This window comes from Kogia breviceps, chromosome X (genome assembly GCF_026419965.1).
Source record: "Kogia breviceps isolate mKogBre1 chromosome X, mKogBre1 haplotype 1, whole genome shotgun sequence".
Classification (NCBI taxonomy): domain Eukaryota; kingdom Metazoa; phylum Chordata; class Mammalia; order Artiodactyla; family Physeteridae; genus Kogia; species Kogia breviceps.
The window spans coordinates 109123962-109142568 of record NC_081330.1 but is presented as its reverse complement, the minus strand read 5'-3'; the positions used below and the strand labels follow the sequence as shown (position 1 = coordinate 109142568).

The 18607-nt window shown below is 36.1% G+C and overlaps 1 protein-coding gene across 2 annotated transcripts in view; it reads left to right on the top strand.

Moving 5' to 3' along the window:
* Positions 1-18607, top strand: part of IL1RAPL1 (interleukin 1 receptor accessory protein like 1) — a 1372082-nt gene that overhangs the window by 1345694 nt on the left and 7781 nt on the right. For both annotated transcript variants that reach the window (XM_067024255.1, XM_067024256.1), the window contains one exon: positions 8205-8348. In XM_067024255.1, coding sequence (XP_066880356.1) covers positions 8205-8348 — 144 coding nt within the window. The remainder of the gene's footprint in view (positions 1-8204; positions 8349-18607) is intronic.

Below are 18607 nucleotides of genomic sequence, written 5' to 3'. Positions count from 1 at the left end.
CTGGAGGTTAATCAGCTGCTTCAATTAAAGGAGTGAAGGACCTTGAATGTCAACACAAGGGGTTTGGACTTTTTCCCATGAGCAATGTAGATCAGCTAACAATTACTGAAGAAAATTCCAAGATGAGGACATGTTTTTGGAGGATTAAACTGAGGGCTTTGCAAAGATTATAATAGAATAGCTGTGAATAACTTTAATCCAAAATAATCAACCCAAAATATTCTCTAATTACAATAACACTTGTACTATTGTGATCTTACCATAATTTCCATATAGCCTCTCCAACTAGATTCACCAGTTATTAACATTTTGCCACATTTGCCTTATCTCTCTTCATCTAGTTAGGTAAATAAAAAGATAGAGCTACACTATGTATACAAACACATATTATTGCTGAACCACATGAGAGTAAATTGCAGACGTCATGACTAAATTCTTCAACATGAATCTTCTAAAAACAAGGATATTTTCTGACAAGATCAGAGTATATTTATCAAATTTAGGAAAATCGAAAATGATAGAATGCTATTCACTAATATATAGTCTATATTCACATTTCAAAAGGTGTTCCCATAATAGCCTTTTACCACATTTTCCATCCAGAATTATGCAATCCATTTAGTTGTCAAGTCTTTTTAGTCTCTTTTAATCTGGGATTGTTCCTCAACCTTTCTTTGTTTTTCATGGCATTGACATATTCAAAGAATAGAAACCAGATTTTATTTTTTTACTCCTTTTTAGGATATTTACTTATATGTAGCTGGAATACTGCATAAATTATATTATGCCTTCTTAATGCATTACATCAGGAGGTACGCGATGTCATTTTGTCCCATTACTGGTAATGCTAATTTTGGTCACTTCCTTAAGATGGTGTCCATTTCTCCCTTAATCATTAATAAATAATCAGTAGTAGAAACTAACACACCATTATAAAGCAATTATACTCCAATAAAGATGTTAAAATAAATAAATAAATAATCAGTAGGGAGGTACTTTAAGACAGTAGGAATATCCTACCTCATGAATATTTCACCCATTAACTTTAGCCTCTGTTGACAATTCTTGCCTGAGTCAATTATTATTCAGATGGTGGAAAAATGGTGATTTCTAACTCTGTTATTCCTTCTATATTTGCCAACTGGCATTCTGCCCTAAAGGAGAACTTTCCTTTTTATTAATTTTTTTATAATTAATATAAACTCATGGATTCATGTTTTCTTTGATTACTGTCATTACTTATTTTGAATTGTCTTTTAATACATACCACTTGGGACTTCCCTGGTGGTGCAATGGTTAAGACTCCGCACTCTCAACGCAGAGGGCCCAGTTTCGATCCCTGGTCAGGGAACTAGATCCCACATGCATGCCACAACTAAGAGTTCATATGCCACAACTAAGTATCCCATGTGCCACAACTAGGAGCCCGTGTGCTGCAACTAGGGAGCCCTGTGCCACAACTAAGGAGCCAGCGAGCTGCAACTAAGGAGCCCGTCTGCCCCAACTAAGACCCAGTGCAGCCAAATAAAGAAAAAAAAAAAACATACCACTTATGAACATTCCCTATTTCATAGAAAAAAATATAAAACAAAACTTAGCACCCTTCCTATCTGGTTGGGGAGAGAAAAAAGACATTCCAAGGGTAGGCTCTAGTTAACTGTATAAAAAATGATGCATTTTTTTCCATCTAGTCTTTCATTTAATTTTTTGTTTCAATCGTTTATTAATGTGTAACATTTCAGATCCAAGGTCTTGTGGGAGCTTAGTCTAACTAGGCCCTAATCATGGGTCCCAGCCAAGACCATATTTGCATTCTTTTATTTTTTTTTTGAATTTTATTTTATTTTTTTATACAGCCGGTTCTTATTAGTTATCTGTTTTATACATATTAGTGTATGTATGTCAATCCCAATCTCCCAATTCATCACACTACCACCACCCCGCTCTGGCGCTTTCGCCCCTTGGTGTCCATACATTTGTTCTCTACATCTGTGTCTCAATTTCTGCCCTGCAAACTGGCTCATCTGTACCATTTTTCTAGGTTCCACATATATGCGTTAATATACGATATTTGTTTTTCTCTTTCTGACTTACTTCACTCTGTATGACAGTCTCTAGATTCATCCACCATATTTGTATTCTTAATTGACAGTAAGTTAAAGTTAATTTGATACTTTGGCTGAAAACATCTTTCCAAAACTGCAAAATATATTACTTGGAAGGTAACCTTTTGCCCAAATGTTTGGTTGCACAGATCACGTTGTTAAATTCAGAGACCACTTTCATTTATTAATTATTATTATTATTATTATTATGTATACCTTTCCTTGTTCCAAAAAGCACTTTTGCAAGAGCAAAACTACTATCTTTACATACCAGTTTATACCTTCTGAAAACATTTTCTTGCTATTATGTGAATAGCAATTCAGCTTCTTAATGTGTTACCAAAAAAAACACATTATAGCTACTTCTAAATTGCATTGATGTATTGTAGAATTGAGTTGAATATCTTTGTAGGCTGAGCATAATTATCCTCCTGCCAGGAACAAATAAGTTATACTGCTCCAAAGAAATAAATATGCATATGAATTTATGTGGATGAATAAATCCTTGTAAAGTTTAGCTCTTTATAACACAGTGAGAGAAGAAGAAATGTACTTGGTGACGCTAATGAATAAACTGGGATCATTATATTATCTATCATGCATTTCCCCCACAAACTTACATTTTACTGCATATAAATCAGGGCAGAGCATTTCAAAGGACTTTATATAATGAATGAGATAATTTTAGGATGAACTATGTAAGAATAAGCCACCGAAAGTCTTCAGTTATACTTTAAACAAGATTATATATATAAATATAGACAGAGATACAAAATGAATACTCCAAGTGAAGAGTTCAAAATTACATATAGGGACTTTCCTCGTGGTCCAGCGGTTAAGTCTCCGCCCTCCCAGTGCAAGGGGACCAGGTTTGATCCCTGATCAGGGGACTAGATCCCACGTGCCACAACTAAAAGATTTTGCCTGCCGCAACTAAGACCTGGTGCAGCGAAATAAATAAATAAATAAATAATTTTTTTAAAAAATTTTAAAAAACACAATTACATATAAACTTTGATTTAACTCTCTTAACATCCTTACCTCTTCAAAGATACCTAGCAGAAAAAGTTTGCAAACAATAACACTAAGTACAAGCCAATTAAAAAAAAATAGGATTCCAAACTATACTATGTAATTGCAGCAAGATTAGTGTAAACCAAATGCATTTATTATTTGCAGTGTAATCCAATATACTAGGGGATGGCATGCGCTTTATTTTAATTAGCTGTTTCTTTTAAAGGGTTGCTTGGTCCAAATGTCTTGATAAGAAAAAATTGTAGTCATTGCTCAAAATGCTTGTAGCAAATCTAGTTTTAAATTGAAGCAATTTATTCCGAAAGCAGTCTACTACTGCAGCAATAATCAATGTGTTTTCCCTTAGCCCATATTGGAGCTTTCCACGGACTATTGTTAATTGCCTGTAACTAAATGACTGCTTGTGCCCTTAAATGTAACTCTTTGGCACTTGTTCATTTGTTGTGTTTAACCAAATGCCTGTTTCCCTTAGGTTTTGCCTAGCGATTTTGCTTTGCAATTTTCAATATTCAGTCTCAGTCCCTTAAAGGGGGCAGAGTCTATCATTTTAAGAAAATAACACAAAGGCTAAACAGATTTTTAAAGGTTTGCACTTTCTTTCCATCCTCTGATGTTGAATTGTGCTGAAATGGAATCTTTTTATTTTTTAAATGCTGCCACTGCAAGCAGGTTGAACTTGAGCTGAAAAGCAGATCCCATTTCAAAAGGAAATGACATTTGCTGGGGCAACGCCATTCACATTGTAATGTTAAGATAAAATACCGCAGTGAGCCCCAATCGTTTCTTTTAACAGTAACAGAATTTAACCGCTAGTAATTTTGTCCTGACCTAATGTATAAGCAATAATGGCTGGCACTCATATTAATGAATGTGTCTGGCTTGGAGCAAAAGAATGTGGAGACTGAATCTAATACAACCATTTTCTTTGGGAGAATTTACACATGCTATATAAACCAATGGAAAAAATTTCAATGGAAAATTTTTTAACCTGGACACTTTTATAATATGAAGGCAGGTGTATTAGTCTTTACGCTATAAAAATAACATAGTAACTGAGGAGCAAGCACTATTGTGTGGACTGTGGGGAAAGACACATTTCTTTAATGACTTACAAGTTTGTTATAAGCGCACCGTGCTTCTCCATGTAATACTACAGAGGTTTCTGGGGGATATCTGAGATACTGTCAAGATCTCCGGATAAGTTAGCTCTTTGTAAATGCTGTTTCTTGGTCTAGTTTGGGGTATCCCTAGTATTAAGAAAATGACTATCGTATGGCTCAGAACAATTTTTCTAGCTTTATTGCTCACACTCTAGGTATATGTAAGTTTTCATATGTTTGTACCTTAAAGGAGGTATTCATGTGACACAAGACCATTTCTGTAATTGCTAAGCCTCATCAACCCTGCTCTCTTTTTCTCATTACATTTTAGACAGTATTATTGGCTAGCCTAATAAATAGTGTATTCAAGGTAGTATATACAGTTTTTTGAGTGGCTCATGACACCTAGCAATGGGAATAATTCACATTTGGGCAACTACTTATCTGAAAATAAAAAAGACTTACTGTCGTAAAATTTTTCTCTTACACATATTCAATTTTTAGAAGTTAAAAAAAAATGTGTGTAGAGACCAGTGTTACAAATACCATTTGAAGAAAATGAGAATTCTGCTTACTGGATTAATAGAATTATATTTCAGGCATAGTTTTTGATTGTTCTAAAAGCTATTCAACGACATATGGGTGTGTAAGGCATGCTAGATGCCCAGGCCCGGTGCCCTGGTTCCAGAATCAAAGGATGTGCTTAGGTGCACCATGAAAGAACCATTCTCTGCCTGGGCACTTACCTAGAGCAAAGCAGCTGTCCTGACTCCCAGCTTTCCTTACAGCTTCTTCCCACATAGCCCTTGGGTTAGAACTTATAATGACTCTTTAAAAAAAAAAATCAAATTTTTAAAGAATTGAAGTACAATTAACATAAGATAAAACACATAGATCCTAAGTGTTTAGCTCAATGAGTTTTGACAGAAGTATATATCAATACTTGTATCTACACCTGAAAAAAGACAAAGAGGGTTTTTTTGGGTTTTTGTTTGTTTGTTTGTTTGTTTTACCCCATTATGTTCCCTCTTGCCCCTTCCCAATAAAATTTCCCATCACCCATCCACAAAGCATCCATTTTGTGATTTCTATCCTTGAGGTTTATTATGGCCTGCTCTTGGACTTCACTTAAATAGAATTATACAGACGGTATTACTTTGTGTCTGGCCTTCTTCACCTAACACAATTTTGTGAGATTCATGCATGTTGCAGTAGTTCATTCTTTTTACTGCTGAGTATATTATATCACACGGACACACAACAGTTTGTTCATCATATCCTGTTCATGAACATTTGGGTTATTTCCAGTTGTGGTTACTATGAATAAGACTACTCTGAACATTCTTGTACAAGTCTTCTTGTAGACATCTGCTTATATTTCCTTTGGGTAAATACTTAGGAGTGTAACTGCTATTTATAGGGTAGATTCATATTTAACTTTATTAGCAGCTACTCAAAATTTTCGAATATAGTAGTACCATTGGGCACTTCCGCTAGCAGTGTTTGAGAGTAGAAGTTAAGCATTCTCCATTATTTTTTTATTTCTTTTCTCACACAAGAAATTTCAGAGTGATGAATTCCGAGTGTGTAATACATTTTATTAGAAAAGAGAATGAATATTAAAAGGAGCCACAGTCCAATATATACACAATGTAAAATAGCTAGCTAGTGGGAAGCAGCCGCATAGCACAGGGAGATCAGCTCTGTGCTTTGTGACCACCTAGAGGGGTGGGACAGGGAGGATGGGAGGGAGGGAGACGCAAGAGGGAAGAGATATGGGAACATATGTATGTGTATAGCTGATTCACTTTGTTATAAAGCAGAAACTAACACACCACTGTAAAGCAATTATACTCCAATAAAAATGTTTTTTAAAAAAGTAGGCATAGTCCAAATGCTTCTCTTTCCCATTATATCCAGTGTAATTTAAATCAGATTTTTTCTGGTATATAAATTAGCCTATGGGCATAAGTTAGAGTTTTATACAGGCTTCTATGTGTGGTGGAGTTCAACTGATATCCTGAGAGAACAAGACTCAATGTACCCCACAGACTTATCTACCCGCTAATCTTTTCTGTTCACATAGTAGTGGGAAAACATTATACTAAATTGGGTTTTCTATTTTATTCCTGGTACTTTTGTAGTACTATCTTGTGTAGTCCCTCACAAGATTCAGCAGATAAAGCTGTCTGATATTTACAAATAAAAAATATATAAATTTCCTTGAGGTACTTTTTAGTATTTCATACTTCGTATTAATTTACTTAGACTCTAAAAGATTTAATAACTCCGTTTATTTTTTCTTTCTTAAATTCATGAAGTCCAATCACTTTTTATAAGTTTTTCTTCTGTGTCCTATTTAATTTTAATAAGAGCAGAAAAATACACCTGATGAAACAGTAGTTTATATGTTTTTTTAATTAAGCTGTTGAATTAGAAATGAAGGACTAGATAATGAGAAATATGGCTGAGGTTTTTTTTTTTTTCTGTAATCATCACAGGAAAAGTGACATCACATGCAAACACACACACACACAAACATGTCCTTGTGAGAAAATGATGGCCATACCTTTCAGATTATTTATCACTGATACTACATTGCACCCATGATGATTTCACCCTGTTTGTAAGATCTCAGGAGTGATCTCGTAACCCAAGAGTACTTGTCACTGCAAAACCATAGATTATTTTAAGGTTCTCAGTCTAAAACTACACTGACTATGTGACAAAATTAGATAACCCATTAGTGGATTGTAAATTACAGGATCAAAACTACCATTATCTTAGAGCCATAATTTCAGGAATATTTATCTTTAATGGTAATTAAGGAAACTAGCATTTTTCAAGGTAGTTGTCAACTGCAGGGAACAATGGATACCCATCAATAACATTTGGACTATGATGATCAAGGTCAACATGCATGAATAGGCAGTTAAAGTGAGTTTCACAATCTGTGCATTCTGGCTTAATGTTTAAACACCAGTATCATTGAATTTGGTACAATGTTCATGAGCTCTAAAGGAGAAAAAAAGAAGTGAATATTTTATCCCTTAAATTTTCTGATCATTTTTATGCAATATAGACATTCAATAGGAATAAGAGAACTTATATACAGTGAATGGCAGGAAAATTACTCTTTTGGATAGAATGTAGTAACATACCAAGTAAAAGCAGAAAGAAAGGATAAGAAAAAAAAAATGTAAGTAGCTTAGTGAAAGGAAAATACTACCAACATAGTCTGGTGAGACATCCGCTAGAGAGCCTATTTCTTAAGCCCAAGTTAGCACTCAGCCCCCAATACCATGGTTAGCCACATTGGCACCACTCTATTCAGAAAGCTACAGGACAAGCGTTATTGCTTCTGACAGGAGCCAGCAGACAGTATTCATTAGGTGCTCCACCCAACACTCTATGCGACAGTCCACACAACCCTTCAGGAACTGTGCTGTTTGACCCCTCATCTCTTCTCAGCCCAACCCCCAGGTGACAGCTCAGGTGGGAGGGTCCAGATTCATCTTGGCTGAGTTCAGAAACCATCCTGGCTTAAAAGCTTCATATCCACAGGAACCGATTTTTTCTTTTATCAACTCCATGAGCATAGCTCACAGGATCCCCACAAGGGATGGGTTTATATGTAAGAGTGACTTGCACTCCAGCAAGCCCAAAATGACAGTTTCCAATCAGGTATTTATAATTCTCTCAGTCCAAATGCAATTTACCAATATAGGTTCATTTTTACCATAAGCAATGGTGCTTAGAAACACAGTTACCACCTACTACCTTATGTGGTTACCAAGGAAACAGCTAGGAAGTTATCAAAAGATCAGATTCTCAGGCAGAAAGGGAAGGGGTTGTGTTAATCCATTACCTACATCTGATCTCATCCCCAAAACTGTGAAATCAAGTTGAATTTATGATTTTGTATGTGAGTATGGTATAATTCCCCCTTGTAACTTTCTTCCAGAGCTGATGTATACAGTTGAACTTGCTGGAGGGCTTGGTGCTGTCCTGCTGCTGCTTGTCTGTTTGGTGGCCATCTACAAGTGTTACAAGATAGAAATCATGCTCTTCTATAGGAATCACTTTGGGGCTGAGGAGCTGGATGGAGGTAAGATGAGTTCCCTCTTTTAATGTCCTTTCTGAATATTCTGTTTCCTGCTTTTGTTTTTCGGAGGGGAACAAAAGTTACCTGAATAACCATTTGCAGCAGCTCTTACAGTCTTTCCGTGTTCAGTTTGTAAATTCATCTTTTATATGGAACTATATGTGGGATGCTTTGCAGCCGGTAGGTATTTTCCTCTGAGAATCATAAAGCAACACCTACTCTTTTTAGAATGGTATTGCAAACAGCACTTGCGAATTACGAACGCTGATTAGAGTGTTGTCAGAGTGTTCATTTTCTCTCACCTTGTAATCAGTACTGAAAATCCAGCTTTACTTCTATATGGGTAAGGAGTGTCTCTTTTAATGCTGTTCCCTGGCCCAGTAGTTTGAAGTGAATCTCAATTTGTTCTTTGTTTAGTCTGGTCAGTTATAATAAAGAGTACCAAATATTTTAGAAATCATCCAGCAGTATTTTCAGTCCTGTTTATGTAGCTATATTTAGACAGGCTAATTTTTATTCCAAGTGGGGACCAACAGACAGGAAAGTGTACAAGCACATTGTTTTCATAATAATAAATCTAATGCTTTTACTCAAATTGGATAAGTAAATATTGTTTTTGTAGAAATCATAATTATTATTTGCCTCTAGTCAGTCATGAATATGTGTACAATCTAAGAAGAATTTGGAGTCCTTAAAACTGAGCTCCATAAACCGCCCATGAGAGGACTAAAGTTTTTTTTTTTTTTTTTTCCTTTTCTGGTCATTTGAAAGTGATTCATATATAAGATAGACTTGCAATATAGGAAGCATATGTGAAGTGACAATAAATTGTACAGATGGTCAAGGTTTCTTGATCATTTTTGTAATCTCTTTTTACTGACTATCCATTTTTCACTAATTGGTACAAAGGAAAATAAAGCAATTGCCGATGCTACCACATTTCCAGGGGCCTCTGGAATAAATCACAGGTAGAACTGTAGTTTGTCAGCCTTGTGAAGAAGAGCTTTATTCAGCATCCCTAACCCTCCTCTCCTTTTAACCTTCTCCCCTTCCCATCAGGGTGAAGTCTGTCCTGCAACAAAGCTGTTTGTTTGTTGGGGTTTTTTTTTTTCATTTTAAAGTACTGATTAGCCTATTTATTCTTTGTTTCTAACTTTCTTGCCTGTTCATACAAATTATTAAATTGTTCAGTACTGCTTCAAAGAGATATGAGAAAATTGCCAATGTCAGAGTCGTTGTTGAATGAGAATCAAGCAAAGTGCTAGACATTCTTAAAATCATTTTTGCTAAGCCTCAAAAAAAAAATCTAAGGTAAATGTTATAATCTCCATTTTACTGACAAAGCAACTGAAGCTCCCAGTGGTTAAATAACTTACTAAAGAAGGTAACACTAGTATTATTGTAAGTGGCCAAGATGTGATTTGAATATAGGTCTATTTACAAAGCCTTTATTTTATTGAACACTGAGCCCCTGTTGTTTTTAGCTTTTTAAAACTTTGGTGTGTTCAATATAACCTAAAGATCTGCTGTTGCTTGCACAGTTAGCATAGAAGATATTTGAAAAAGCAGATTACCTAAACAAGTCTCACTTTATCTATTTTGAACATATTTTGTGTTCTGAATGATTTCACCAAATCTATCAATTTCCAGTATAATTTTTTGTCATGTTCTGAATGATAGAAGATTCTGAAGAGTTTAGTTGCCTCTAAACCTTAGTCTCATCCCCTTAGATCCTTCTGCACACGCTATTATGGTTGAATAAATATCTACTCTTCCATTGTTGAAAAATTTCTCTGACATCATCAAATCCCCATTCCTCCTAGCTCTCCCGCAAGTCCTTTCTTTTTCCAAAGAAGACATGATTGTTAAGAGACCCCAAACTTTTCATATTCTTGACTTGGCTTCAGAAACTGTAATTTGAAAGTCAAAGTTGATCGGTCGTCTTTATTCTTGGCTACCGTGTTATCTCCCCTGAAAAGGGAATACATAAAGTGCTCTTGGAAGGAAAGGCAAAGAGTGTGAAGAAAAAGAGGGAAAGAAAGTTTACCTCGTATTTTGAACTAATGTCAGAACTATTGTGATTGATAGTAACAGATTCACTGACTATTTATTGAATATGTATTAAATGACAAGGGCTGTGTTGACTATTGATAGATTATTGATAGATAATTGATAGATTGATAGATCTATCTATTGATAGATTATTGATTATTGATAGAGAGTTATACAACCAGGAAGACAGAGTTCAAACCCAGGTCTAAATGACTCCAAATCCCCCAAATTTCCATCACTGTATCAGACTAGGAGATGGACTATTTGGCAACTAGACACATTTAGTCAGTTCCTTCCAAGTCATTGCACTAGGCATTACCTGACTGTATCAGTTCTATATCAAAAGGATTCTATTTTTCCAAGATGGATCATATTGATGCTTTGCTCTCTTAGTTTGTTCACGTCACTCCTTGTTCCCCTCTACACAGTCTTACATTTTATTGTTTCCCCTAGACTCAGGCCTTAGCGCTCTTCTTCTAATTCTGCAACACCACCTTTTTGGATCACATGTACGACCCTGTCTACACTTGCTTTTGTGTACAGATGACTCCTAAATCTAAATGTCCTTCTCCCATTTCTCTTGTTTTATTATCATTGTTTTCTCTGCTAACCTGTTGGTTTTCTCCACTATGATAGGTCCCAACCCCAGCTTTTGAGTCACGCACCCCCCACACTCATTTCTTATCATCCTCCATTTTACGTCTCAGTTCTTTGTATCATCCTCTACCTCATTTGCTTCACTTCCTCCTCATCTGCCATTTCCAATTAGTTATCATGGTCAGTTAATTGTACCTCTTGAAAATAGACTATTCCCTGTTTTCATTGCAAATGCCTTGTGCAAACCTCCTACACCACCTTCTTAGCGTTTTTCTGTTCCCCTCCATTTGATCCTCCACACTCGGCCAGACTTCTCTTTCTAAGTACAAATTTACTGTGACTCTCTGAAAAAAGAAAAAAGAAAAAAAAAAAAAAAGAGCATGCCTCTATGTTGCCTGCCAGAGCAGAAAGTTTTCTTAGTTAAGAAAGCAACTGCTGTAACAGGGTGACCCAACTTACATTTATAGCCTGGCCACCCCCATGGAATCTGATCATGCATAGTTCCAGTTAAAACGAGTTGCTGGTCTTTGGACAAACACAGCTATTGAGAATGGACCACGACAGTGCAGTTACACATATGTAATTCTCAGCTCCCTTTGAGTAAATGATGTAACCATAATGGTTAGGGGTAGGAGAAGGTAAATTACTCCTTACCACCTTGATTCCACAAATAGTGAAAGAAAATTTGGACAAATTCTGCATATACATTTATTAATAAACAATCATTTAACCTATCCTATAAACTTGAAGAAGTCCCAACTCTGTGTCATGTGAGTGTGTGTGTGTGTGTGTGTGTCTGTGTGTGAGTTCCAAAAAAACCTTGCAAAAAACCTTGCCCTTGAGGCAAATATGACAATGCCAGTGGCGAGATTAGGCTAACCATCTAAAGATACCTAAGAATATTGTTCATTAACTGGGTAGTGATACAGAAAAATGTCATGCTATTAAATGAAAAGCAGAAAACAAAAAGATTTGTATACTTTGATCATCAGCTTTGCACATACCTATGTCTCCATGTAGATAAGAACTGAAAGGTAATATTTAAACATGAAAACAGCATGTAGGGTGTTATGATTTGAGATGTTTATACTTATATTTTCAAAAATTTCTCTAATATTTACCATCTTTTCTATTACATGTAACTTTTTACATTCTTTCTGAAATAAATTTGAATTTATGAAAAGAATATTCTTCATCAGGACACAGGACCATTTGGAATCAAGCCTGGAACAGTTTCCCTAAGGAGGCAGGCCACTGACCCCACTAGATACTTGAGGGTTGGGATGTGTCTCTAAATGATGTTATGTTATCCATATGTCTTTTTTTAATTGAAGAATAGTTGATTTACAATGTTGTGTTAGTTTCAGGTGTACAGCAAAATGATTCCATTATAAATAAATAAATAAATAAAATTCTTTTCTCAGATTCTTTTCCCTTATAGGTTATTACAAAATGTTGAATATAGTTCCCTGTGCTATATAGTAAATCCATGTTGTTTATTTATTTTATACATAGTAGTATGTATATGTAAATCCCAAACTCGTAATTTATTCCTCCCCCCCTTTACTCTTTGGTAACCATAAGTTTGTTTTCTGTGTCTGTGGCTCTATTTCTGTTTTGTAATTAAGTTCATTTGTATCATTTTTTTTAGATTCCACATATAAGCGGTATCATATGATATTTGTCTTTTTCTATCTTACTTCATTTAGTATGCTAATCTCTAGGTCCTTCCATGTTGCTGCAAATGGCATTATTTCGTTCTTTTTATGGCTGAGTAATATTCCACTGTGTGTGTGTGTGTGTGTGTGTGTGTGTCTGTGTGTGTGTGTATGCCACATCTTCCTTATCCATTTATCTGTCAATGGACATTTAGGTTGCTTCCTTGTCTTGGCTATTGTAAATAGTGCTGCAGTGAACATTGGGGTGCATGTATCTTTTTGAATTAGAGTTTTCTCTGGATATATGCCCAGGAGTGGGATTGCTGGGTTATATGACAACTCTATTTTTAGTTTTTTAAAGAACCTCCATAGTGTTCTCTTTATAGCTGTACTACATTCCCACCAACAGTATAGGAGGGTTCCTTTTCCTCCACACCCTCTCTAGCATTTATTATTTGTAGAATATTTACTGATGGCCATTCTCACAGATGCGATGTGGTACCTCATAGTTTTGGTTTGCATTTCTCTAATAATGAGTGATGTTGAGCACTTTTTCATGTGCCTTTTGGCCATCTGCATGTCTTCTTTGAAGAAATGTCTATTTACATCTTCTGCCCATTTTTTGATTGGGTTGTTTTTTTGGTAATGAGCTCTATGAGCTGTTTGTATATTTTGGAAATTAATCCCTTGTCGGCTACATCATTTGCAAATATTTTCTCCCATTCTGTAGGTTGTCTTTTCATTTTATTTATTATTTCCTTTGCATATGTCTTGAGTAGCACTGATTTCAACATGGAGAGTCCATTTCCAAGAGCTACTATACTTAGTAAAAAGCCACTAATTTTAGCAATGAAACTTTATTTCTAACATCCATTGTGCTAATTAATGAAGCATCTACTTTTGATCAGAAATAAAGGTAGCTGAAGTGTTTGTAGTGGCTCTAAACTGTTGCCTTATTCTAATTAAATGCTAGCTGACCATCCTCATAAAGGCAACCTACTGTCTCTAGAGCTGAACATACACTAACATAATATCCCACCATCTTTGCTGGAATAATTACCAAAAAAAAAAAAAAATACAGTTATCACAACAACCAGAATCATTTGCCCCTCCATGCCTCTGACTGGGGTTTCCCTTCCACTTTTGTTTAAATGCTTGTATAAAGGTAGTCCTTTCTTCCTTCCTTCCTTCCTTCCTGTCTTCCTTCCTTCCTTCCTTCTTTCCTGTCTCTTCTCCCTCCCTCCCTTCTCTTTCTCTCTTTCATATACAACTCATATTTCCCCCTAACTTACAAAGATTCCCCTCATAATCCCAAGGTCTAGTTATTTTCTCCTTCATCTTTACTAAAATGGTACTTCAGGCACATCATTTTTGCAGCCCTTTTCACTTTGAGTAATGAGCACTTACTAGTGAATGCTTACAACTTGTAGAGCATTATGAATTCAAGATTCCTTATCACATTTATTTATTTATGGGAGCAGAATGCTCAGAGACAAAGTCATGAAGAAAAGAATTATTCCAAAATTTTGCAAGGATGTCTAGACTTTAGAATTGGCTCTACAAATAAAAAGTATAACAAATATTTAAAGAAAAAACAAGGTTATAATGTTATGGGTAGTCTATTAATAAAAGAAAACAGCAGGGCTTCCCTGGTGGCGCAGTGGTTGAGAGCCTGCCTGCCGATGCAGGGGACACGGGTTCGTGCCCCGGTCCGGGAAGATCCCACGTGCCGCGGAGCGGCTGGGCCCGTGAGCCATGGCCGCTGAGCCTGCGTGTCCGGAGCCTGTGCTTCGCAACGGGAGAGGCCACAACAGTAAGAGGCCCGCATATCACAAAAAAAAAAAAAAAAAAGAAAAGAAAACAGCAAACAGTAGCTCTCTTACGTTGATGATTATATTGGTAGATATCGGTAAGGTACTGCATAAATTTTCATTAGGGAGTAACTTATGGGAACAGGCTTAAGACTCCATTTTGTGGGGAAGATCTAGTGCTAGACAGGGTGAATCCACTTTATGTTTGTCTCAGAGTGCAAACTGTTTTGGTTTTGTTTTTATCCCTCATGTATGGGGTCTGAGGGATGTGCTTATTCATAATGATGGCAGGGCAAGCTTATAAGAACACTATAATCACTAGTTTATTTAAAAGATGAAGAAAGAGATCTCTCCTAGTTCTACTCTGGGAGCTATTACAGGTATTGGACAAAATGAGTTAGAGCAATCTTTTGTAATCTCCACCCGCTGACCCTGGAAAATGTGAAGAGCTGTTCCATTTCAAGCATATGAAATAAATTGGTATCTATGCAATCTTAGGTCATAGAATTTATTTTCCTTTCTTCTTCAATTGTAAGGTTACTGTTAATAGTTTCAGTTATTATTGTCTTCATGTCTATCAGTCAAACACAGTGCTTCTGTAAAATCATTTAGAAACACTATCTGGTTTTTCGTTTGTTTTAGGGTATTTTTTGGTGGTGGTGATTAGATAATTTGCCTACACGTGAACTCTCTAGAATGTGTTTTTGAGTTCCAGAAGGAAAAACCTATAGTTGATTTTGGTGTACAACTTGCCCCAAGTTGTAAGCTGTTATGTAGTAGGAATCAAGCCTTCTTACCCCAAATCTCGTGCTCCCTATAGCACTCTGCTAACTCTTACCCTCTTAATTAAGACTTCTACCATCTATGCTGCCCACTGTCTTCTTAAGGATGCAAGGGAAGGAAGCTAATATCTACTGAATGCCTGCTTTGGGCCAAGAATTTTACTCTATGGTGGGGACTCATTGAATCCTAGACATATTCTTTAGGGAGCTGCTATTTTATAGATCAGGAAACGAAGTCTCAAATGAGCAAAATAAAAATTAATGGCAGTCGGGATTTGAGCTCAGTGGCTTTTTTCTTGTTCACTATATCACACCATACATATTTTAATTAGTGACACATTTCAGTATTTGAGGTCCTGTGGATTCAAATAGTCCAGAAAAGTACCAAGTAGTAAAACATGTAAACTAGAACAATATCGTTAAATTTTCAAAGTGTAAAACTCAATCAGCTTTATTTTAGAGTATAATTGTCAGATGCTGCCATGGCTGAATTGACATGAAAAGTGGAATTTATTAAAACAATGATATTCAGTAATCACAAAATCAAAATATTAATAAATGCTTAATGTTTTTAATTCAAAGATCTGTCATCTATTTCTACAGAGTTTTTAATTGAAAAATTATTAGTTGGAAACATAAAAAAACATATGAAGGCAAATCTGAAATACAAGAAAGAAATAACTTAATTTTTAAAAAACTCTTATTTATTCAAATTATGTCAATGCTAGTTTTTAATGATCACATAATTCTGTGCTAATATACTACATGCAAACATAGAAAATCACCTTTTAAAATGAAATACACAGTTCATCATTGGGCCCTACCCGGGTCTCCTTTTGGTAATCCATTTGCTGAATAATGGCCTCTGTCACTAGTCAGTTTCACATATGTGACTTATAAATATTTTAAAGTAAATTTTAAAAAAGAAGTGGCTACCTGCCAGTAACATCTGACAACTATTCAATAGACGTTTAAAGGTTAAAAACTCACAAAGACCTGAATGTCAATCCCAAGCCATTTATACTGTCAGTAAATCTCTTTCCTAGCCCACATCCAATATAGCCACCACCTTCATCTTGATAAGGGAGTCTTCAGTCTACATTTTCTTAAAAGCTCTATTGTTCCAAAAAATCCATGGATGCTTTGGCTTCTCAATCCTTTTAAAGAGAATTGACTAATATCCTCTCATATGTCAAAGAGGAAAATATTTATCATTTTTCTAACCACCTTTTTTTAAATTCCTGATACACAGTTCTATATTTTCCTTCTCTCTTCAAGATTTCTTAATAATATTTTTAATTCATATTTTTATTTCTTAACTCTCCAGAGTCCAAACGTTTTCCCCCTGAAATATATCTTTTTATAAAACATAGTAGTTCAGGGCTTCCCTGGTGGCGCAGTGGTTGAGAGTCCGCCTGCCGATGCAGGGGACACGGGTTCGTGCCCCGGTCTGGGAGGGTCCCACGTGCCGCGGAGCGGCTGGGCCCGTGGGCCCTGGCCGCTGGGCCTGCGCGTCCGGAGCCTGTGCTCCGCAATGGGAGAGGCCGCGACAGTGAGAGGCCCGTGTACCACAAAAACAAAAAAACAAAAAAAAAACATAGTAGTTCATTCGGTAAATTGAAGGAGAAAATTCTACTAGACTAATTGTTTGACTTAAAGTAACAAAGCAAGTAATTGGTTAGGTTTGGTATTTTGGGTTTGTTTTTCTTTTTCCCCCCAGCTTTATTCAGATATAATTGACATACAACGTTGTGTAAGTTTAAGGTATACAGTGTGATGATTTGATACACATATATATTGTGAAATGATTGCCACAATAATGTTACTTAACATATCTATCACCTCACATAACTATTTCTTTTTGTAGTGAGAACATTTAAGATCTATTCTCTGCAACTCTCAAGTATATAATACAGTGTTAACCATATTCACCAAGCTGTGTATGTATCCCTAGAAATTATTTTTATTATAGCAGGAAGTTTATTTACTTTGACCAACATCTCCCCCTTTCCCCTACCCCCAGCCCTTTACAACCACCATTCTACTCTCTGTTTCTATGAATTCAGCTTTTTCAACTCCACATTGTGAGATCATGCAGTATCTGTCTTTCTCTGTCTGACTTGTTTCACTTAAGCATAATGACCTCAAGGTCCATCTAAATAAAATGGAAGGTTTCCTTCATTTTTATGGCTGAATAATATTCTACTAAATAATATTCTACTGTGTGTGTATATATGTGTGTATGTATTTATATATATATGTATACACACACATATATACACATTTTCTTTATCCATTCATCTGTTGATGGACACTTAGGTGGTTTCCATGTCTTGGCTATTGTGAATAATTCTGCAGTGAACACTGGGGTACAGATATCTCTTTGAGAGAGTGGTTTCGTTTCCTTCGGATATATACCCAGAAGTGGGATTGCTGGATCATATGGTACTTCTATTTTTAATTTTATGAGGAATCTCCATGCTGTTTTACATAGTGGCTGCACCAACTTACATCCCCACCAACAGGGCAGAAGGGTTCCCTTTTCTCTACATCCTTGCCAGCAGTTGTTACCTTGTCTTTTTGATAGTTGCCATCCTAGGAAGTATGAGGTGAGGTCTCATTTTGGTTTTGATTTGCATTTCTTGATGATTAGTGATGTTGAACATCTTTTTATACACCTTTTGGCCATTGTATGTCCTACATGTCCTTTTGCTATTGAGTTGTATGAGTTCCTTATATATTTTAGATATTAACCCTCGCCTTATCTAATATATGGTGTGCAAATATTTTCTCCCATTCTGTAACTTGCCTTTTTATTGATTGATTGTTTCTTTGGCTGTGCAGAAGCTTTTTAGTTTGATATAGTCACACTTGTTTAGTTTTGCTTTTGTTGCTTGTGCTTTTTGTGTCATAGCCAAAGAATTGTTGCCAAAACTAATGTTAAGGAGTTTTTCCTTATGTTTTCTCCTAGGAGTTTTATGGTTTCAGGCATTACATTTAAGTCTGTAATCCATTTCAGATTAAAATTTTTGAGTGGTGTAAAATAGGGGCCCAATTTTATTCTTCTGCATGTGGATAGACAGTTTTCCCAACACCATTTATTAAAAAGATTATCCTTTTGGGCTTCCCTGGTGGCGCAGTGGTTGAGAGTCTGCCTGCCGACGCAGGGGACACGGGTTCGTGCCCCAGTCCGGGAAGATCCCACATGCCGCAGAGCGGCTGGGCCCGTGAGCCATGGCCGCCGAGCCTGCGCGTCCAGAGCCTGTGCTCTGCAACGGGAGAAGCCACAACAGTGAGAGGCCCGTGTAACGCCAAAAAAAAAAAAAAAAAAAAGATTATCCTTTCCACATTGAGTATTCTTG